Source organism: Euleptes europaea, chromosome 4 (genome assembly GCF_029931775.1).
Source record: "Euleptes europaea isolate rEulEur1 chromosome 4, rEulEur1.hap1, whole genome shotgun sequence".
Taxonomy (NCBI): Eukaryota; Metazoa; Chordata; class Lepidosauria; order Squamata; family Sphaerodactylidae; genus Euleptes; species Euleptes europaea.
In genome coordinates this window covers 10,816,142-10,839,721 of record NC_079315.1, presented here as the reverse complement: position 1 = coordinate 10,839,721, position 23,580 = coordinate 10,816,142, and the positions used below count along the sequence as shown (strand labels likewise).

The 23,580-nt window shown below is 50.9% G+C and overlaps 1 protein-coding gene across 1 annotated transcript; it reads left to right on the top strand.

Moving 5' to 3' along the window:
- The first annotated feature begins 1,020 nt into the window (after positions 1-1,020).
- On the top strand, positions 1,021-22,993 carry ATN1 (atrophin 1). The gene is given in 22 exon segments (XM_056848417.1): positions 1,021-1,113; positions 2,847-2,960; positions 2,963-2,986; positions 4,381-4,434; positions 4,437-4,501; positions 7,446-7,561; positions 7,564-7,706; positions 7,709-7,804; positions 7,807-8,052; positions 8,054-8,206; positions 8,208-8,273; positions 8,275-8,327; positions 8,329-8,404; positions 8,407-8,505; positions 8,508-8,741; positions 8,744-9,049; positions 9,051-9,427; positions 10,629-10,851; positions 11,672-12,389; positions 13,894-14,037; positions 21,225-21,405; positions 22,903-22,993. Coding segments are annotated over 22 exon segments (3,600 nt in total). The 5' UTR covers positions 1,021-1,035; the 3' UTR covers positions 22,937-22,993.
- Positions 22,994-23,580: the final 587 nt, after the last annotated feature.

Genomic DNA, 23,580 nt, shown 5'->3' with positions numbered 1-23,580 from the left:
ATCTAGTACTGGTGACCCGCCCCCTCCCGCGACAGGAATAGCCTCTATTCAAGGCAGATGTGAGTTTGTTTTGCTGAGAAAGGGAACCTTTTTTCCTTCTTGCAGAAGAGTTGTTAGCTATGGAGCTGCTGGGACCGCCCAAGAAACTGTGTTAACCCTTTCCCACCCAGGCCATGGAGAAACGTATTCCCCGTTGGATGCCTGCCTGCTTGCCCACGCCGGGGGTGGGGGGCGATCATCTGGGGCAGCTCCCTGCTTGGGGCGGTTGGCTAATTTTCAAGTTGATAATTTTGTATGGCCCGCGAATAATGTTATAGAAATCCAAATGGCCCCTGGCGGAAAAAAGGTTCCCACCCCTGCTCTAACCACTAGGCCACCCTGATCTCATGATCATCATTTGATAACATGTCTGCGGCAGGAGTGATCTCTTCGCGTTTGGTGGTGGATTCACGATTTACCCGGAGCTTATAAAGAGATGAGTAGCCTGGTTGTGAACTAGGCACATTAAAAAAAAAGAAAAAGCAATCCCTTTTTCCCCCCGTATACTCTTTCCACAGAAACACAACCAAGGGGATTATATATCACTGTTAGTGAAACCTGGGGTGCATAGTTAGAAACAACCAGACAGAATACAGCAACGGTAGAAAACAGCCGTGACATAGGAAACGGTGGTGTGTTGTACCGTTAATTGATTTTATGTTCTTATTTTCGTTTTTATCAGCTCTGCAAGCTACCTGGAGCTTTGGCGAGGAGGGTAATAAATAAATGGACCGGCTTTAACATTATTGAGATTGGTTGGGGTTTTGATATATTCATGGGATTTTCAGCGGGGCTAGCTCGAATCCTCATGCAAACGCTCTTGGTCCTCTTATTTTTCCTCCAAACTTTCCTCCAAACTATCCAAACTTCTCTTTTAGAATTCGGTCTCCTGCTGCCCCTTCCCCGAAGGAGCGGCGTTTGTGTGATTCCTCGAGGCCTCCACACCTCAGGTCTTCCCACCGAACAAGCAGCGTGTAGGGGAAGGCATACAAGTTCATGTTTTCATCCACCCGGACAAAGGAGAATGGGGATCCTACACCCAAAAGAATGAAGACTCGACAGAATAAAGACTCCGTAAGTGGCAGCCGAGGGCTGGGCAGAAGGGGAAATGGCAGAGGGCTGAGATATTTATTTCATTTATTTAGATTTCTAGGCCAGGCCACAGGGCGGCCAACAACATGATATTTAATATAAAAATATATAAGAACATCTCCAGGTAATATCTGGAGTTCTCCTTCTATTACAACTGATCTCTCGCAGACAGAGATCATTCACAGTGGGTAGCCGTGTTAGTCTGTCTGTAGTAGTAGAAAAGAGCAAGAGTCCAGTAGCACCTTAAAGACTAACAAGAATATTTTCTGGCAGGGTATGAGCTTTCGTGAGCCACGGCTCACTTCTTCAGTTACAGCTAGAATGTGAATCCATCTGTCTAAGTAGAGGAGAGATGGATTCACATTCTAGCTGTATCTGAAGAAGTGAGCTGTGGCTCACGAAAGCTCATACCCTGCCAGAAAATATTTTTGTTAGTCTTTAAGGTGCAGATAGAGATCAGTTCACCTGGAGAAAATGGCTGCTTTGGCAATTGGACTCTATGGCATTGAAGTCCCTCCCCTCCCCAAACCCCACCCTCCTCAGGGCTCCACCCCAAAACCTCCCGCCAGTGGCAAAGAGGGACCTGGCAACCCTAAGCTAGAGATCTCCTGCTATTACAACTGATCTCCAGCCGATATAAATCAGTTCACCTGGAGAAAATGACCGCTTTGGCCATTGGACTCTATGGCATTGAAGTCCCTCCCCTCGCCAAATCCCACCCTCCTCAGGCTCCACCCCAAAAACCTCCTGCCGGTGTCAAAGAGAGGCCTGGCAAAGAGACCTGGCAACCCTAACATACAATAAAATTGTAATATAAAAACAATTAAAAAAATTAAATGACCCCTAAAAAATGTTACAGATTCCGTGGACTGCCAAAAAAACAAATCAGTGAGTTATAGATCAAATCAAGCCTGAACTGACCCTAGAAGCTAAAATGACTAAACTGAGGCTGTCGTCTATTTTGGTCACATCATGAGACAACAAGAGTCACTGGAAAAGACAGTCATGCTAGGAAAAGTTGAGGGCAGCAGGAAAAGAGGAAGACCCAACAAGGATGGATGGACTCAATAAAGGAAGCCACAGCCTTCAATTTGCAAGATCTGAGCAAGGCTGTCAAAGATAGGACATTTTGGAGGACTTTCATTCATAGGAGTAGAAAAGGGCAAGAGTCCAGTAGCACCTTGAAGACTAACTAAAAAATATTTTCTGGTAGGGTATGAGTTTTCGTGAGCCACAGCTCACTTCTTCAGATACAGCTAGAATGTGAATCATTCACATTCTAGCTGTATCTGAAGAAGTGAGCTGTGGCTCACGAAAGCTCATACTCTGCCAGAAATTATTTTTGTTAGTCTTTAAGGTGCTACTGGACTCTTGCCCTTTTCTACTACTGCAGACAGACTAACACAACTACCCACTGTGAATTATTTTCATTCATAGGGTCGGCATGAGTCAGAAGCGACTTGACGGCACTTAACACACACACACACACACATCCAAACAAGATGGAAACCAGACAAATGGTGTTCACCGAGGCATAGGGCCTGCAAAAACAGTCAGGGCCCCCACCTTTTAGCTGGCAATAGAATTTTTTTTTTTTTTAAAAGTAATACAAAAAGTGTAGTTTTCATTTCCCTTGAAATTCTTTAGACGGTTTGCTGTTAACGTAGTTGGAAATCATTGCCTGTGTGCTTGTGTCCCGTCCCCCCCGTCCCCAGATGTCAATGCGGAGTGGTCGGAAGAAGGAGACTCCGGGGCCCCGCGAGGAGCTCAGGACAAGGGGCCGGGCCTCCCCAGGTGGCGTCAGCACCTCCAGCAGCGATGGCAAAAGCAGAGAAAATCCCGACAAACCACCAAGGTAGGTCACTATCTTTACCTTCTGTCTGACATTTTATCCTGGAAGGTGTTCTCTTTGTTTCCTGGGCTCCAGACCGCTGTTCAGCATTGGATATAACTAGCACAGCGTTGCAGAGGACAACACACACTTACTAAGAGCTTGCGTCAAATATTTATCTCTCGCAGATAAATATTTTTTGAGCTGTGGAGTTTGATCTGGAGAACCGGGTTTTGAGTCCCCACTCCTCCACATGAGCGGCGGAGGCTAATCTGGTGAACCAGGTTGGTTCCCCCACTCCTCCACGTGAAGCCAGCTTGGTGACCTTGGGCAAGTCACACTCTCTCAGCCTCACCTACCTTACAGGGTGTCTGTTGTGGGGAGGGAAAGAAAGGTGATTGTAAGCCGGTTTGATTCTCCCGTAAGTGGCAGAGAAAGTCGGCATATAAAAACCAACTCTTCTTCTTCATCATCTGTTTCTGTCTTCAGGTAAAAAACAGCAATCTTGACGAGGTAGAAATTTCTTCTGGGAAAGCCTTTACCTTATAATTTCCTTATATTTTTGAAAAAAATAATTCAAAAAGAAAATGGGAGGGGAAAATTAGGAAAAGATAAAAAAGAATTATATACAATACATTCAAAATTTCTTCTTCCCCCCCCCTTCCTTGGCACCAAGCATATGTAATGGTAAACTCACCTCTACATTAACAAACTGCCTATTAAAAATAATATTGGATGTTTTCAACATTTCTTGTCCTGTCATCTTCTCTTCTTATGTTCATTTCTTCTCTTATTAATGCACAAACTCAGTTACTACCCAAATTGGGTTGTGATAAACATAGTAACACAGTGAGACATATCTGTGTATGTAAAATTGCAAATGGATATTTTACAATATGATTTAAGATATCTTACTATATATATTACTGTATATTACTATAAGCTTGAATATCAGTTTAAGATAAACATAATGAAATCAATAAATATCGATATAGAACAGCTTCAGTCTCTCTTGAATTAAATCAGAAGGTTTCATATTTACTTGATTTGTTAGCTTGGCCATTAAAGCAAATTCATACAGTTTGTTCCTGGGAGATCCCACACATGGTGAACATGATGACATCACAGCTGTACGCAGTCAGTCAGATTTGTCTGTGTGGCGCCTTACTGCTGAGGGCAAGTGAGGGCACCCACAATGCAAAAGATTACGTGGAATAATTGCACCCCACACACACACCTGGAGGGGAAGCATTTTTTTGCCCTGCCAAAAATGTTTTCCCAAAACCTGGGAGCAGTTTTTGCTTCAGGCTTGATCTGACTTGCGTGTTGCGTTACTTCATGCCCTCTACAGCTAGTAAGAGGTGGAATGCAGGAGGCATTTGAGCCCGCGGGAGCGTGACCCCTTTCCTCTCTTGCAGAAGGGCCGCGTGGAGGAATCCATGGCCCCCAAAGGAAACAAGCAGGGCCGGACCGGGAGGAGATTTCAGAGAGCGAAGGAGAGGACACCAATGCCCCAAAGAAAACTAACAACGGAGGTGGGTTCTCTATGGATGGGCTCTCTCTCCTTCTGCAGCCCTGCGCACTACCTGGGCTGCTGCCCACCATGCACTGTTGTGGTTGCGCCTGCCTCTCCTCGTTCCTCCAGCCTAGAGCTCCCCTAGGCTCTGTCAAGCTAGCTGTTTACAATGCCACAAGCTGTACCAGATTCCCTTCAGGCTAGGGTGACACCTTTGCATGAGCAAAACCTCTCTCGTTGTCCCTATGGACCCCTGGGACTGGGAAGGGCCCATGGCTCATTGGAAGAGGGAAGTGGCTGTGGCTCAGTGGTGGAGCATCTGCAGAAGGGTCCCAGGTTCAATCCCCAGCATCTCCAGTTAAAGGGACTAGGCAAGTAGGTGATGGGAAAGACCTCTGCCTGAGACCCTGGAGAGCCGCTGCCGGTCTGTGCAGACAATACTGACTTTGATGGATTGAGGGTCTGATTCAGTATAAGGCAGCTTCATGTGTAGGGTGTATGCTGCACAGGCAGGAAGTCCGGGTCCCATCCTTGGCATCTATTTTAAAGGGTTTCATGGTAAGTATTGGAAAGGCCTGTCCTGACCAGAGAGCTGCTGCTAGTAAGAGGAGACAATATAGGTTGAGTATCCCTTATCTGGACTGCTTGGGACCAGAAGTGGTCCATATTTCTGATCTTTCTGTATATTGGAATATTTTTGGAATTTTTGCATACACACAATGAGATATCTTGGGGATGGGACCCAATTTATTTATGTTTTATGTATACTTTATACACTAGCCCAAATGTAATTTTAAACAATATTTTTACTTTAACGATACTGTTCATATGGCCAATTCGGCCCTGAACAATCAAAAGATCAAAATTTAAAAAGGATATATATAGATATATAGATATAGATATATATATAGAAACAGGATATCTGTTTTGTGTGTGTGTGTGTGTGTGTGTGTGTGTAAAAAACAGGATATCTGTTTATATATATATATCTGAATGTATATGTATTTGTGTGTGTGTGTAGTATGTGTATATATATACACACACGCACACATACTTTAATGATACTGTTCATATGGCCAACTCAGCGGTGAACAATGTCACACTAAGAATCAAAATTAAAAGGAACTCTCTCTCTCTCTCTCTCTCTCTCTCTCTCTCTCTCTCTCTCTCTCTCTCTCTCTCTCTCTCTCTCTCTCTCTCCTCTCAATATATGAACAGATATCTAGATAATAAGAGAATTATTATTTTTTATCTCGATTTACTGAGATAAAAACTTGGCAATTGCCAATGTAGTATTAAAATCCACCCCTGCTAAAAGAAACCCTCAAATTGTCCAATTCACAAGCAGATTCCCAGATAAAAGGCTTTATCCATCTGTCTCTCGCTTCGTTGAGCTAAGCAAGGAATGCTGAAGAGTGTCTCTTTGGCCAAACAATATTCTAAATAATTGTGTGTACATTGAGCCATCAGAAAGCAAAGATGTCGCTGTCTCACCAGAATACCTGTATCGGCTTTTAAACAAGAGTAACAACAAGCAAACTAACAACGGCAGGCTTTCAGTCTCCACCTACGATGCCGTGTGCACTGCATTTTTCTAGGTGCGAGGAAACATTGAAAGCAGGCAGCGTGGATCTGCCTGCATGCCGGCTCGAAGGGTCCGTTTCCGGATCAGTCCGGATATGGGATGTCCGAATAAGGGATACTCTACCTGTACCAGCCTATATGGACCAGTGGTCTGCCTCACAGGGGACATAAGAACTAAAAAAGGCCCTGCTGGATCAGACCCAGGCCCATCAAGTCCAGTAGTCTGTCCACACAGTGGCCAACCAGGGGCCTCTAGGAAGCCCACAAACAAGACGGCTACAGCAGCTTTATCCTGCCTGCGATCCACAGCACCTAATATAATAGGAATGTTCCTCTGATACTAGAGAGAATAGGTATGCAGCGTGACTAGTAGCCATTTTAACTAATAGCCACGAATACCCCTTTCCTCCATGAATATGTCCACTCCCCTCTTAAAGCCCTCCAAGTTGGCAGCCATCACCACGTCCTGGGGCAGGGGGTTCCATAATTTAACTATGCTTTGTGTGAAGAAATACTTCCTTTATCAGTTTTGAATCTCTTCACCCTCCAGCTTCAACAGATGACCCTGCGTTCTAGTATTATGGGAGAGGGAGAAAAACGTCTCCCTGTCCACTCTCTCCAAACCATGCATAATTTTATAGACCTCTTTCATGTCTCCCCTTAAGCCGCCTTAGGACATTTATGCATGGGAGGTTTTGTCATGGATTTGCCATTCTCTAGATCAGTGGTTCCCAAAGTGGGCAAGTACCACCCCCTGGGGGGGGCGGTGGGATTACCTAGGGGGGCACTAAGAGGCAAGGGGACAGCTAGAGGCGGGCCCCCTTCAACTGTGTCGTTCACTAATTTACAATAGATCCAGCTATGGCACCATACTGGCAAATTTGATGGAAACTATCAGAATTTTTTTTCCAGACTTTGAAGAGCTGGTACCACTGGATCAGGTTCATCATTTTGTTGAATAAATTGCAACTAAACAGTTTTAATTTGATTTTGAATAGATGTGTAGTTAATTGGTACTGTTTTTTATGGTTATTATCTTTAGTGTGTCGTGCAAACCCCTATTTCGAATAATGCTTTTTATAGGGTAGGGTAGTGGGCGCTGGGGTTGAGTTTATGGAACCAAGGGGGCGGTGGCCCGAAAAGTTTGGGAACCACTGCTCTAGATGCATGTTTTCCCCATCTGAATTCTCAAAACTCTCCACGGGGGTTTATTTTTGACTTTTGAGAATTCGGTTGGAAAAATTTGCACCTAGAGAGCAGCGAATCAAAGGCAAAACCTCCCGGGCGTAAATGGCCAGACTCCTTTTCTGCCTCACTCCAGAATTCTCCCCGGCAGGAGCCTCTTCTGTTTTTCCCACTCAGTGTCTTGTCTCTCAAACCCAGGAGCTGCTCGCGGCCTCAGTCTCCTTCCGATGTCGACAGCCTCGACGGCCACAGCTTCAACGACGAGACGAGCAGCGACCCCCGCGACATTGACCAGGATAACCGGAGCACTTCTCCAGCGTCTACAGCCCCGGCAGCGTGGAGAACGATTCGGATTCCTCCTCCGTGCTCTCCCAGGGGCCGCCCCGCTCGTATCACCACCCTCCGCTCTTCCCCCAGAGCCCCTCGCCGGCCCCCCTGCCCGAGGGCCTGGCTCGTCCCATCCGAACCAAACTTCGGTTTTAACAGGGGAGGTTCATCCTCCAGGCCCCGCAGGCGGCTACCCGTCCCAACTAGAAGCCCAGACCTCGAGGGTTTTTCCAGGCCCAGGCGCCCCCCTGCCGCCATTCCCTCCACCAACTCTTCCTCTTCTCCTTCTTCCTCCTCTTCTTCCTCCTCCTCCTCCTCCAGCACCCACGTTCCTCTCTACCCGAGTGCCAACGTCGTCCAGATGGGGCCCAAAGCTGCCAGCGCAGGAACGGGCGTCCTGGCCCCGGGTGGCCGCGAGCCGTCCCTCGGTTCCAAGCACAACCCGCCCCCGACGACCCCTATCTCCCTTGCCGCTGTTGGCAGGCGGCGTTCCCCCTCAGAAGACCCCCCCGAACAACCCCCCCTCTGCCCCTCCTTCCTCCGCGGCCGCTTTCCCTCACGTCTTAGCCAACTTGCCGCCCCCTCCTGCTCTGCGCCCGCTGAACAACATGGCCACCACCTCCAGCTCCCCGGGGGATGGTGGGGCAGGCGTTGAGCGGCCACCTTCCGTCGCCCCACGGCATGGGGCAGGATAAGTCGCCCCGCCCCATCGCGCTACCCCTACGCCCCCCCTCCACCGCCACCGCCCAGCTCTTTCTGCCCAGTACCCCCTCCCTCCGCCCTCCCAGGCGCTGCCCAGCTACAACTCCTCGTACGGGACATTCGTTCCCACCCGCCCAGCAGCCTTTCCGTTTCCAGCCAGCCCCCCAAATACACCCAGCCCTCCATGCCCTCGCAGCCCGTGTGGAGCCAAGGCCCGCCGCCGTACAGCCCGCCCCCCTGGGGAACCGCCCGCCGCCGCCCACCCCCGCCTCCTCCTTCCCCGGCCAGGCTGCCCATCACCAGCCGCCGCCGCCGCACCATCACAACCACGGCGGTGGTGCGGGGCTGTCTCCTGCAGCGGCCGCCCCGTCCCAGGCGTCCGGAGGGTACCCCCACACGCTGGAGCCCGGTTCACATCACCCATCCCACGCTGCGTACGGGCTGCGTCTCTACCCCCCCCACACGGCCATGCCACATACAGTCAGGCCCCCTCTGCATCTTCTTCTTCCTCTTCCTCCTCCTCTTCCTCCTCCTCCTCCACCTCCTCCTCTTCTTCCTCGTCCTCCCAGGGGACGTACCCCGGAGCCTGCAGCCACCCCCAAGGGCAGAACGCCGCCCCCTATGCCTTCCCTCCGCCCCCTCCCCCTTCGCCCGCACACGGGGCCGGGGCCCCAGTCACCTCCGCCTCCGTCACCCTCTCCACCGTCATCACCACCATGGCCTCCTCCTCGGCAGCCCCCTACAAGACCGCATCGCCTCCGGTGGGGCCCCCTCCCCGCGGCCCCCTACGGGAAGCGGACGGCTTCGCCCTCTCCCACCTTCCAGCCCCCCGCACCCTACAAGCCGGGCTCTCCCTCCTCGTCCTCCGCTTCCTCTTTCCGCACGGCCACCCCGCCGGGCTACAGGCTGGCCTCTTCCCCAGCGGCCAGCGGCTACAAGGCCGCCTCGCCGGCCCCGATGCCCCCTCCGGCCCCTGCCAGCTTGCCTGCCCCTCCCCCGCCCCTGCCCCCACTGCCTCTCACCGCGGCCCAGATCAAGCAGGAGCCTTCGGAGGACTACGAGCCCCCGGAGAGCCCGATGCCCCCCGTCCGGAGCCCCTCGCCAGCCCCCAAAGTTGTGGATGTTCCAAGTCATGCCAGCCAGTCAGCCAGGTAAGAGGGAGCGATGGGGTAGGGGATGCAACCAAGGGAGCAGGAAAGGATGGGCACTGGATCAGGCCCACAAAACCTGGCTGCCCACTGAGGCAAACTCGGCTCGCCGGCTGTGGACCGTGGCTTGCCGGGGGCATTTTTGGGGCAGCGCCCTGCGAGCAGCAAACTTTCAGTGGGAGCCAGCGTGGTGTAGTGGTTATGAGCGGTGGACTCTAATCTGGTGAATCGGGTTTGATTCCCTGTCCCTCCACATGAAGCCTGCTGATTGACCTTGGAAATGGGGCATAAACTATGCAAAATTAAGTACTGATTTGCTTGATTCATACAGATGACAGAATTTTGCTTTTCCTTATGGCTAATCCTGGGGTGCAACTCTTGACTTTTGTTTTAGTGCTCTGGTTTAGTTCTCTGGGAGGGCGGGCACCCAACGAGTGGGGATTGTTAGTGGTGGGTACACCTGCACACAACCTGCTTCTTGGAAGGCACATTTCTCTGCATGCCTTCTGGTTCTCCTCTCCCTTTCCCATCTAATTTGGGAAAGGGCCGTGGCTCAGTGGTGAGCATCTGCTAGGCATGCAGAAGGTTCCAGGTTCAATCCCCGGCATCTCCAGCTAAAGGGACTAGGAAGGTAGGTGACGGAAAAGACCTCTGCTTGAGACCCTGGAGAGCCGGCTGCCGGTCTGAGTAGACAATACTGACTTTGGTGGACCAAGGGTCTAATTCAGTAGAAGGCAGCTTCATGATTTTGGGGAGGGGCTGTGGCTCAATGGTAGAGCATCTGCTTGGCATGAAGAAGGGTCCCAGGTTCAATCCCCGGCATCTCCAGTTAAAGGGAGTAGGTGAGCAGGTGATGGGAAAGACCTCTGCCTGAGACCCTGGAGAGCCGGCTGCCGGTCTGAGTAGACAATGCTGACTTTGGTGGACCAAGGGTCTGATTCAGTATAAGGCAGCTTCATGATTTTGGGGAGGGGCCATGGCTCAATGGTAGAGCCTCTGCTTGGCATGCAGAAGGTCCCAGGTTCAATCCCCGGCATCTCCAGTTAAAGGAACCAGGCAAGGAGGTGATGTGAAAGACCTCTGACTGAGACCCTGGAGAGCCGCTGCCGGTGTGAGCAGACAATACTGACTTGGATGGACCAAGGGTCTGATTCAGTAGAAGGCAGCTTCATGTATGCTCATGCCTTCGTTCCTTGTTCCGCAGGTTCAACAAACACCTGGACCGTGGCTTCAACTCCTGCTCACGGACGGACCTCTACTTTGTGCCCTTGGACGGCTCGAAACTGGCCAAGAAGCGGGCAGACCTGGTGGAGAAGGTGCGCCGAGAGGCAGAACAGAAGGCCCGGGAAGAGAAGGAGCGTGAGAGAGAGCGGGAACGGGAGAAAGAGCGGGAACGGGAGAAGGAGAGGGAGCTGGAAAGGAGCGTGGTAAGTACCCCGGCTTTGAGAAGGGAGCGGACACTGTAGCCCAGTTGGCAGGCCACACCCAGATGGTCCTGTTTTCAATTCCTGTAGAAAAGAGCAAGAGTGCAGTGGCACCTTAAAGGCTTACAATATTTCTGGTGGGGTGTGAGCTTTCGTGAGCTGCAGATCACTTCTTCAGATACTTCTTCCGGTGAAGAAGGGATCTGTGGCTCACGAAAGCTCACACCCTGCCAGAAATTTTGTCAGCCTTTAAGGTGCGACTGGACACTTGCTCTGTTTCACGTTCTAGCTGTATCTGAAGAAGTGATCTGTGGCTCACGAAAGCTCACACCCTGCCAGAAACTTTGTTAGCCTTTAAGGCGCTACTGGACTCTTGCTCTGTTTCACATTCTAGCTATATTTGAAGAAGTGAGCTGTGGCTCACGAAAGTTCACACCCTGCCAGAAACTTTGTTAGCCTTTAAGGTGCTACTGGACTCTTGCTCTTTTTCACATTCCAGCTGTATCTGAAGAAGTGATCTGTGGCTCACGAAAGCTCACACCCTGCCAGAAATTTTGTTAGCCTTTCTGTTTCACATTCTAGCTATATCTGAAGAAGTGAGCTGTGGCTCACAAAAGCTCACACCCTGCCAGAAACTTTGTTAGCCTTTAAGGCGCTTCTGGACTCTTGCTCTCATTCTATCTGTGTCTGAAGAAGTGAGCTGTGGTTATTTCCCTTCCCCACAAGTCCTTGCTGGTCCCCTTCTCGTAGGCTTTACTTGCAGGCTGTCTCTCTCGCCACTGGAACTTCTCCCTCTGAACGTGGTCTTTTCAATCTCTTGCAGAAAGTGGCCCAAGAGGGCCGGCCGGTGGAATGCCCGTCCCTTGGCCCTATCGCTCACCGCCCGTCCTTTGAGCAAGGCAGCGCGGTGGCGACCGTCCCGCCCTACCTGGGCCCCGACACTCCGGCCCTGCGCACCCTCAGTGAGTACGCACGGCCCCACGTCATGTCCCCGAGCAACCGCAACCACCCCTTCTACGTGCCGCTGGGGGCGGTCGACCCGGCACTGCTGGGCTACAACGTGCCGGCCATCTACAGCAGCGACCCGGCCACGCGGGAGCGAGAGCTGCGGGAGCGGGAGGCCCGGGAACGAGACCTCAGGGACCGCGACCTGCGCGAGCGCCTCAAGCCCGGCTTCGAAGTCAAGCCAGCCGAGTTGGATCAGCTCCACGCCGTTCCCGGCGCCGCCATGGATCCCTTCCCGCGTCACGGGGGGCTGGCGCTGCAGGCGGGCCCAGGCCTGCACCCCGCTTTCCCCTTCCACCCGGGGCTGGGCCACCTGGAGCGGGAGCGGCTGGCACTGGCGGCCGGGCCAGCTTTGCGCCCCGACATGTCCTACGCCGAGCGGTTGGCCGCGGAGAGGCAGCACGCCGAGAGGGTGGCCGCCCTGAGCAACGACCCCCTGGCTCGGCTGCAGATGCTGAACGTGACTCCCCATCATCACCAGCACTCCCACATCCACTCCCACCTCCACCTGCACCAGCAGGATGCCATCCACGCAGGTGAGACTCCGCCCCGCAGCTAGGGTTGCCAACCTCCAGGTAGTGCTGTATAAGTTAGAGCATACAAGCAAATTAACAACAGCACAAGCTCCTAAGTAAAGAAATACAATGATATATATTCAAAAAGTATGTACAAACACACCAAGAATGACACTATTATACTGTACTAACAGCACAAAATCAGTGAAATATGCAGTTCAATGAACTAAACATAAACACCAAAACAATCTTGTTATAGCTATTCGCAAAGAAGCACAGAGAACAACAACTCCAGCAGTCCGGTAAGTTGGTTACGCGCACTAAGAATATGAAGGTGACTCCAATGATTGAGGTGACGGTAGTCATGCGCAGTGAAGATGTTGAAAGCAACTCCAAGTTCTGGAGGAAACAGTCATGCGCAATGCGAAAGAGGACGTGTCGACCGAAATCCATCCGTCATTCATCAATAAAGATAGCCATAATGACGTTATAATAACATATAACCATAGTACAGGTAGAAAACCATTGGAGTCACCTTCATATTCTTACTGCGCACGACCAACTTACCGGACTGCTGGAGTTGTTTTTCTCTGCGCTTCTTTGTGAATAGCTATAACAAGATTGTTTTGGGGCTTATGTTTAGTTCATTGAACTGCATATTTCACTGATTTTGTGCTGTTAGCACAGTATAATAGTGTCATTCTTGGTGTGTTTGTACATACTTTTTGAATATATATCATAGTATTTCTTTACTTAAGAGCTTGTGCTGTTGTTAATTTGCTTGTATAACCCCCAGGTAGTAGCTGGAGATCTCCTGCTGTTACAACTGATCTCCAGCCAATAGAGATCGATTCCCCTGGACAAATGGCCGTTTTGGCAATTTGACTTTAGGGCATTGAAGTCCCTCCCTTCCCCAAACCCCGCCCTCCTCAGGCTCTGCCCCAAAAACCTCCCACCAGTGGCAAAGAAGGACCTTGGTAACCCTATGAGTCAGACTTTTGGAGCTATTAAGCTCTGCCTTGGTGACTAGGGCTGCCAATCTCCAGGTACTAGCTGGAGATCTCCTGTTTCATGTTTCAGCGGTAGAGCATTTGCTTTGCATGCGGAAGGTCCCAAGTTCAATCCCCGGCATCTCCAGGTAAAGGATCAGGTAGGAGGTGATATGAAAAAAGCATGGAGATCCGCTAACAGCGTAGATGGCTGACCTTGATAGGCTAGTGCAGCGTTTCTCAACCAGGGTTCCTTGGAACCCTAGGGTTCTGCGAGAAATCGCTTGGGGTTCTGCGAGAAACTGTAATGAATAGGCTAATCATATGTAATCATATGTAGGAGTTCCCTGAGACATAAATATTACTTCAGGGGTTCTGCAAGGGTAGAAAGGTTGAGAAACGCTGGGCTGGTGGCTGGACTCTGTATAAGGCAGCTTCATGGGTTCATATAATTTGTGCGAGTGCAGGAACAAATGGGATAGAAATGCAGCCCCCCCCTTTAGCAAAGCTAAACCTTGACTGTCCAATTTCTGCAGCTTCAGCCTCTGTCCACCCTCTTATTGATCCGCTGGCTTCTGGGTCGCATCTCACCCGGATCCCCTACCCCGCTGGTACCATCCCCAATCCGCTTCTTCCACACCCGCTCCACGAAAATGAAGTCCTGCGCCACCAGCTTTTCGGTAAGCACTGCATTTGTTTTATTATTTATTTCTTTCCTTCCCCTAGATTTGACAGCCATTGGCTATTCACCCACCATTTCAAACTTCGAAAAGGGGAAATGAAATTTTAATTTTCCCTTGACGCTATCAAGAGAAAAGTCGCCACACATCTGTCACGCAATTGACCAATCTACTTGTCAGCAGATAACGCAGTATCCGCTACTCAGAAAGTGTCTTTAGCTGTATTATCCAGGGAGTGGTATATTTATTTTGTGCACTATTATTTTGTGGACATGCTAAAACAATGTGGGCTAGGGAGTCTGTTTGAATACGAAAGCCTTTATTGGCATTCAAAGGGAAAATGTACAGTGGAGTTTACAGTAAAATCATGATATAAAGTATGCAGGTATCATATGGTAAAGTTTACTATAAAATCATTTTTATAAGAACATACAAATCCCACTAGATTGGTTACTTGGTTATTTAATCCTGAGTTAACCATTATAGGAGGCCCGTGGCGCAGAGTGGTAAGCTGCAGTACTGCAGTCCAAGCTCTTCTCACAACCTGAGTTCAATCCCGACGGAAGACGGTTTCAGGCAGCCGGCTCAAGGTCGATTCTGCCTTCCATCCTTCCGAGGTTGGTAAAATGAGCCCCCAGCTTGCTGGGGGTAAAGGGAAGATGACTGGGGAAAGCACTGGCAGACCAACCCGTAAACAAAAGTCTGCCTAGTAAACATCAGGATGCGACATCACGCCATGGGTCAGGAATGACCCGGTGCTTTCACAGGGGACCTTTACCTTTAACCATTATATGGTGCAGAGTAGCAATCACGTTCTCTAATTACAAGCCAAAAAAACCCTTGCCACCAAGTCAATAATTGCTGGATCCTGCGTGGTCATAAGGTAGGACACCTTTGAATTGGTAGGTAACATTCCCTATCAGCAAGTAACAGGTCCATGAGATTGGAACGGCCACTATCGTAGAGTGGACACTTAAGGAGGATATGTGAAACTTTCTATGTCGCCTTCTCCACAAGGGCAGACCCGATCCAGATACGGAACTTTATTAAATCTTCCATATAGTAATGCAGATGGTAATTCAATTTAATCTAGCGAGCATATATGCTCTCCGCTGTTGGGGTACAGTTAGGCACATGAGTCTGTTTGATCTGGACAAAATGGGCATTTGTTTTTATTTTTTGTTCATTTATTTAATTAGATTTACACCCCGCTCTCTTTCCCGGTCAAGGCCAGGCTCAGAACGGCTAACAATCATTAAGGACAATCCAACATATGCTATATAAAAATTCAATGCAACGCAGCACAATTCAAATTTCAAATTCAAATACCTTTATTGGCATAGTACAATCTGTAGTGTATAAAAGGATAAAAAGATAAAAGGATAAAAGTTAAATAAATAAATAAATATAAATCGTTCCTTAATGTTGTGAGTCTACTTTCGACATGGTCTACAGATCACATCTATCTATGCCTCATGGCATCTATCTTGGCTGCCTACAAAATAAAAACCACTGGGCTAACCAAGCAGGCCTGACATTCCTGTTTAAAAATGAACATTCTCCGTACACATCTGAACTTCCATCCTGCCCACCTATTGCCCAGGCCTTACTGTTCCAATTTGTTGACCCTACAATTGTACTAATTGTACTAATCGATGTCTGTCTGTCACCAAGGGAGAGTTCTGAAGATCTCCAACACCCATGGGACCAACTAACCAATTACACACTCAAATTGGAAAAACTTCACCCCTCAGCTGAATTTCTAATAGTTGGTGATTTCAATGCCAGCACAATTATGAGTCAATAAAATTTAGCAGTAAAATCCTTCCCCATCCTTTGCTAGGATGGGGAAGGGGAGGTTGGCAAAGAGAGTTGACTGTGGGCATAATGGTGGAGCGGGGTCACACAGATAGGGACGCCAGCCTCCAGGTGGGGCCTGGGGATCCCCTGGAATTACAGCTCATCTCCAGACTACAGAGATCAGTTCCCCTGGCGAAAATGGGTGCTTTGGAGGATGGACTCTATGGCATTGTACCCCACAGAGGTCCCTGTCCTCCCCAGGCTCCACCCCCAAATCTCCAGTAGTTTCCTAACCTGGATCTGGCAACCTTATCTCCCCATACCCCGCCGGTGGCGGGGGGGGGACCTGGCATCCCTGTCATACACACACGTTTGTGTGTGTTAAGTGCTGTCAAGTCGCTTCCTACTCATGGCGACCCTATGAACGAAAGTCCTCCAAAATGTCCTGTCTTTGACAGCCTTGCTCAGATCTTGCAAACTGAGGGCCGTGGCTTCCTTTATTGAGTCAATCCATCTCTTGTTGGGTCTTCCTCTTTTCCTGCTGCCCTCAACTTTTCCTAGCATGACCGTCTATTCCAGTGACTCTTGTCGTCTCATGATGTGACCAAAATACAATAGCCTCAGTTTAGTCATTATAGCTTCTAGGGTCAGTTCAGGCTTGATTTGATTTATAACCCACTGATTTGTTTTTTTGGCAGTCCATGGAATCCGTAACCCTCTCCTCCAACACCACATTTCAAAGGAATCTATTTTCTTCCTATCAGCTTTCTTCACTGTCCAGCTTTTACACTCATACATAGTAATAGGGAACACGATGACATGAATTAATCTAGTCTTGGTGGCCAGTGACACATCCTTACACTTCATACACAAGATGAAATGTATGGGGAGAAGAGACAGACAGAAATGGGTGAGAATAGAAGAAGAAGAAGAAGAAGAAGAAGAAGAAGGGTTGGTTTTTATAGAAGAGGAAGAAGAAGAAGGGAAAGGGTTGGTTTTTATATGCCGACTTTCTCTACCACTTAAGGAAGCATCAAACCGGCTTACAATCACCTACCCTCTCCCTCCCCACAACACACACCCTGTAAGGTAGGTGGGGCTGAGAGAGCTGTGACTAGCCCAAGGTCACCCAGCTGGCTTTGTGTGTAGGAGTGGGGAAACCAACCTGGTTCACCAGATTAGCCTCCGCCGCTCGTGTGGAGGAGTGGGGAATCAAACCCGGTTCTCCAGATCAGAGTCCACCGCTCTTAACCACGACACCACGCTGGCTCTCCAGAGAGCACCGAGAAATGGGTGGGGAGAGCCTGGGGAGGGGAGCTCGGGGTCTGGAACGGCAAAGCTGCTGTGGCTTAGGAGATGGAGGGGGGGAAGCTGAAGGAGCCTGGTTTCCGCAGGGATATTTTGGGCCTCTTCCTCACATTGTCTGCTTCCATTTATTTTTTTAAAGAACAAGTCTTCGCTTCCCTTGTTTAAACATACTCGTCACCTTGGATTTTAAATTGTTGCCCCTTCCACCACGGTTTATGTCCCCCCCACAGTTTATGTCCAGTGTATCTATAGGCCACTACTACTACAAAATGCCTGGCAATGAGCCAGGTGAGAGAGAAGTACAAACTGGAAGACCAGAGTAGACATACGGAGAGCCAGCATGGCATAGTGGTTAGAGCGTCGGACCTAGGACCCGGGACGACTGCGCTCGAGTCCCCGCTCTGCCATGGAAGCTTGCCGGGTTACCCTGGGCTCGTCACAGTTTCTCAGCTGAGCCTACCTCACAAGGTTATTGTTGTGGGGATAAAGTGGTGGGAGAACCGTGTGGTAAGCCCCTTTTTTGTCCCTTTAGGGAGAAAATAGGGATGTAAATAATAAGTCAATAAATAATACACACACTATGGAAGACACAGAGGCACAGAGTGGTAAGCTGCAGTTCTGCAGTCCAAGCTCTGCTCATGACCTGAGTTCGATCCCGATGGAAGTCAGTTTCAGGTAGCCGGCTCAAAGTTGACTCCTCCTTCCGAGGTCGGTAAAAACGAGTACCTAGCTTGCTAGGGGTAAAGTGTAGACGACTAGGGAAGGCAATGGCAAACCACCCTGGAAACACAGTCTGCCTAGTAAACGTCAGGATGTGACATCACCCCATGGGTCAGGAATGACTGGGTGTTTGCACAGGGGTCTACCTTTACCTTTATGGAAGACACATGAACACATGAAGCCGCCTTATACCGAATCAGACCCTTGGTCCACCAAAGTCAGTATTGTCTACTGGCAAGGGACTGGCAGCGGCTCTCCAAGGTCTCAGGTGGAGGTCTTTCCCATCCCCTACCTGCCTAGTCCCTTGAACTGGAGATCCCGGGGCTTGAACATGCGACCTTCTGCATGCCAAGCAGATGCTCTGCCACCGAGCCACAGCCCCTCCCACAGCAACAATGCAGGAAGAGGGGACGGGGAACCAGAAGACGACAGGGCCACTTTGCATTGGATAAAAAATGTCAAAGGGGAGAATTTTGGTCACGCGTGACTTTTCTTGCACTGTCCCCTCTTCTATGCCTGCGTCCTTCAGCCCACAGGTCAGGACCTTCGGCTGGGTCACGGAGCCCTACCTGCTCCGTCGTGAGCACCTGTAAGACTGTTTTGATTGCATTTTGGAAGGACCTGCTTCTGGGGCCCCGGCCTCTCTCTGCACGCACACCGACCCGGACAGCGAGATGAAGCCCTCCGCAATGGATAGGGTTGCCCCGTTGGCGTTTCCGGCAGGCCATTGCCCACCAGTCCGCTGCACTGCTTGGAGTGGCGATTGCGGCTGTGCACATTAGCATCACTTCCGGGGGTAAACCAGGAGAGCCAGCGTGGTGTAGTGGTTAAGAGCGGTGGTTTGGAGCGGTGGACTCTGATCTGGAGAACCGGGTTTGATTCCCCGCTCCTCCACATGAGCGGCAGGTGCTAATCTGGTGAACTGGATTTGTTTCCCCACTCCTACACACGAAGCCAGCTGGGTAACCTTGGGCTAGTCCAGTGGTCAGCAAACCGCGGCTCGCAAGCTGCATGCGGCTCTTTGGCCCCTTGGGTGCGGCTCTGCCCCTGGGCGCCGTGCCTGCTGCTTAGTCTCCCCCGGGGCCCAGGCGGCCGCGGTTCCTGCCAGCGCTTCTCCTTTTGCTGCGACGGCAGGCCGACCCTCCTTCCTCTTTTTCCGAGACGCCTCTGCGCAGGCGCCGCCTCTCCCACTCGGTGCTCCACTCCCCTGCACGTGCGCGATCACAGGCCGCCCCCGGGCCGTCAGGCCCAACCCCGGTCCCAGCGCCAACCCACAGGGGAGGGGGGAAGAGCCCTCGGATCCCCACTCGCCTGGAGAGAAGCCTGGAGAGGTGGCAAGCAGCAGCCGGCTAGAGCCGCCTCCCAGCGCCCGGGGGGGCGGGCTCGAGGTCCCCACAACTGCCGACCGGCCCGCTCGTCAGCTGGCGAGTGGGAGAACCGGTCTGAGCAGACCACTCCTGCCAACGGGGTGCTGCAGTGGCCGCGACGGCCCACGGCCCCCAGGCTGGCCCACCAGCCAGGTCCCCGGGGAGAGGCCGAACAGCCCGCCCATCAGCTGGCAGGCGGAGGGGGGAGCGTGATGGCGGAGGGAGGCGCCGGGGAGGCAGAGGGGTCGGCGCGGCTCCAGTCCCAGCTCCCACCGGGAAATGGTTGGCGGGACGGGAAGGTGATTGTAAGCCGGTTTGATTCTGCCTTAAGCGGTAGAGAAAGTTGGCATATAAAAACCAACTCTTCTTTTCTTCTAAACCTGGAAGCACTGCATTGCGACAGGATGCTTTAGCACTCGACCCCCCCAATGGGGGTTTTGAGTGCTAAATCATCCCTTCGTGATGCAGCGCTTCTGGGTTTACCCCCGGAAGTGATGTAATCTCGTCGCGAGCGCCCACCGGCTCAGACCTGCCCCCCCCCAAATAAACCTCCCGCCCTTGGAAAGGGGGGTCCTGGCAACCCTCGCAGTAGAGAAGTTTCCTTTCTCGCATGGGCCGCTTTTGCAGACTTCGGCTCCACATGAACACGCGAAGCTGCCTCATACTGAATCAGACCCTTGGCCCATCAAAGTCAGTATTGTCTATTCTGACAGGCAGCAGCTCTCCAGGGTCTCAGGCAGAGGTCTTTCACATCACCCTCTTGCCTGGTCCCTTTAACTGGAGATGCCGGGCATTGAACCTGGGACCTTCTGCGTGCCAAGCAGATGCTCTACCACTGAGCCACAGCCTCTCCCTATGGCTCCCCAGGGTCTCAGGCAAAGGTCTTTCACATCACCCTCTTGCCTGGTCCCTTTAACTGGAGATGCCGGGCATTGAACCTGGGACCTTCTGCATGCCAAGCAGATGCTCTACCACTGAGCCACGGCCCCTCCCCTCCTCTTCTTCCTGTGACATGGCGCTGATGTCCCACAACATCCGGTCACGAGTTTGCAGATCGGTGGTTCCTTGTCGCCACCTAATGTTGGGTCCCCAAGAACGGAGCGTTTGCAGACCGCTGTTCTACACCACTTTTAAAAGTACAGGATCCTTGTGAGTGTGTGCAAAGTGCTGTCATGTACAGCTAACTTATGGCGACCCCGTAGGGTTTTTCAAGGCAAGAGATTTTCCGAGGTGGTATGCCATTGCCTGCGCAGAGTGTAGTGGTTTGGAGTGGCGGACTCTAATCTGGCGAAACGGGATGGTTTCCCCACTCCTCCACACGAAGCCAGCTGGGTGACCTTGGCCTACTCACAGTTCTCTTCGAGCTCTCTCAGCCTCACCTACCTCACAGGGTGTCTGTGGTGGGGAGGGGAAGGGAAGGTGATCGTAAGCCGGTTTGAGACTCCCTAAAGGTATAGAAAATTGGGGTATAAAAAACCAACTCTTCTTCTCTTGGCGGTCTCCCTTCCAAGTACTAGAGTTGGATATTCTTTGCCAGGCATGCTTGCGTGCTGTCTGAGAATTACCCCTGGCATGACCCATGGATGGGTCAATTGCATTTTTCATTGTACATTTTTTTACTGTATTTCAGATCTGTAGTAATTTGTTAGAATCTGTTAGATTTTTTTCAAGTAATCTAATTTTCATCTATATTAGTGAGGTTTTTTTAAAAAACTTTTTTATTAATAGTATTGAAGCGTTAACAATAAAAAGGAATTCTAACACAATTCAAAGTTGTGTCATTGCTTGAGGTGGCTGGTTAAGTAAGGTAACATATTTTTTAGTGAAATGCAAGATCTAGAAACGTAGCCACTGAACACAGCGATCAATCTGCTTCGCCATTCGGGTCAGAGCCCAAGATCCTCCCTCCCGTCAGAAGGCGTGAGCTCTGAGCTACTACTGAGTTGCGGTTTGTCATTTCTGATTTCTCCCCCCCCCTTCCTTTGGTTGCAGCTGCCCCCTACAGAGACCTGCCCGGCTCTCTCTCTGCCCCGATGTCTGCGGCCCATCAGCTTCAAGCCATGCATGCGCAGTCGGCGGAGCTGCAGCGCCTGGCCCTGGAGCAGCAGCAGTGGCTGCATGCTCATCACCCTCTGCACGGAGTGCCGCTCCCCACGCAGGAGGATTACTACAGGTTTGTGGCTTTCCGTGGGGCGGGAGCAGCTAGCCACTCCTTTCGGAGAGGGGGCTCTGAAGCTAGAAATCAAGAAACAGTCTATTCCGAGGCACAGTTTCTTGGGTGGGTTTTGTTTTCTTTTACAAATGCAGCTTCTAGGATTGCTTTATCAAGGAGAGGGGAAAATCGCCCCCAATTTGTTTTTACCCCCACTGAGATAATAGAATCACAGAGTTGGAAGGGGCCATATAGGCCATCTAGTCCAACCCCCTGCTCAATGCAGGATCAGCCTAGAGCATCCCTGACAAGTGCTTGTCCAGCCTCTGCTTGAAGACTGCCAGCGAGGGGGAGCTCACCCCCTTCCTAGGTAGCCGATTCCATTGTCGAACAACTCTTACCTTAAAAATTTTCCCCCTAATATCCAGTCGGTACCTTTCCTCCTGCAAATTAAACCCATTATTGCGAGTCCTATCCTCTGTTCCCTGCCCTCTTTTAAGTGACAGCCCTTCAAATACTTCAAGAGAGCAATCATGTCCCCTCTCATCCTCCTCTTCTCCAGACTAAACATTCCCAACTCCCTCAGCATTTCCTCATAGGGCTTGGTCTCCTGGCCCCCGATAGTTAAATAAATAAATGCAGGTGCCTGTAATTTTTTTCCCCAGTGGGAAAAGTCAGGGGGTTTTTTGGTATTGAATCGACCATAAGTTAAATATGAGCAGCCAGCGTGATGCAGCAACAAAAAATGCTAATGTGATCTTGGGGGGCATCAACAGAGGCATAACATCCAAATCGCAAGATGTCATAGTTTTGCCGCACGCTGCATTGGTCAGGCCGCACCTGGAGTATTGTGTGCAGTTCTGGAGGCCTCACTTCAGAAACGATGTGGACAGAATTGAGCGGGTGCGGAGGAGAGCGACGAGGATGATCAGGGACCAGGAGACCAAGTCCTACGAGGAAAGGCTCAGGGAGTTGGGAATGTTCAGTCTGGGGAAGAGGAGATTGAGGGGGGACAGGATTGCTCTCTTTAAATGTTTGAAGGGCTGTCACTTAGAGGAGGGCAGGGAGCTGTTCCTGTTGGCAGCCGAGGATAGGACTCGCAATAATGGGTTTAAATTGCAGGCGCAAAGGTACCAGCTGGATGTTAAGAAAAGCTTTTTTTACAGTAAGAGTTGTTTGGCAGCGGAATCGGCTGCCTAGGCAGGGGGTGAGCTCCCCCTCCCTGGCAGTCTTTAAGCAGAGGCTGGACAAGCCCTTGTCAGGGATGCTCTAGGCTGATCCTGCATGAAGCAGGGGGTTGGACTAGATGGCCTGTACGGCCCCTTCCAACTTTATGATTCTATCAAAAATGTATAATAGAATAATAGAATAGAATAATATAGAAGAAGCTGCCAGGCTAGTTCATTTGAGAGCACCTGTTGGTCTTGAAAAATCAAATTTGCGCACAAGGGGTCGCGTTGCTCATAACTTTTCTTTCCCCCCCCCTCCATTTCCGGCTCTCTTCTTTTTTCCTCCCAGTCACCTGAAAAAAGAAAGCGACAAGCCCCTTTAAGCGGACCCCGCTCCCCCCCTGCTGCGACTTCATCACGCCGTCTCCTTCTCCGAAAGCAAGAAGAATGAACGAAAGGAAGAGGAGGAGGGGGAAAAAATCGACCCGACGTTAACCCTGGGCGAGGGGGGGAACAAAGCCGCACAGGACCTCATGTCTCCCGCTCTCCTTAGAGGATGGAAGAAGCGTGAAGAAATGCCCCGAGTGGTCTCTTTGGGAGGGGGGAGGGGGGCGAGAGGGGAGGGACGCCGGGGTGTTCAACACCCCCAAGGATTTTGGGACAAATGGCTCCACTTTCACTTGTATCCCATCGGCAAAAGTGTAATCCATCCGGCAGACCTTCTCTGCCCTTTCCCCTTCCCTTCCTCGGGCAGACGCTGCCAGTCAAAGAATGATGGGACTGGAAATAACGCCCCACTCCCTCTCCACCTTGACACACACACACAGAGAATAATCCAGAAGAACCAATGCATCGCGGGACTTTTCAAGGTGGCATTGGCGTGCCCTTGCTTAACCCTCGAGGGACTGGGCGACGTCGAGAGGCGCATAGCGCCCCAGGACTGTTTCGAGAGGGCATGCTGCCTTCGCAACCGCACTGTAAGTGGACATTGGTGTAGTGGGGGGAAGCCGCAAGGCGGTTACCTGGA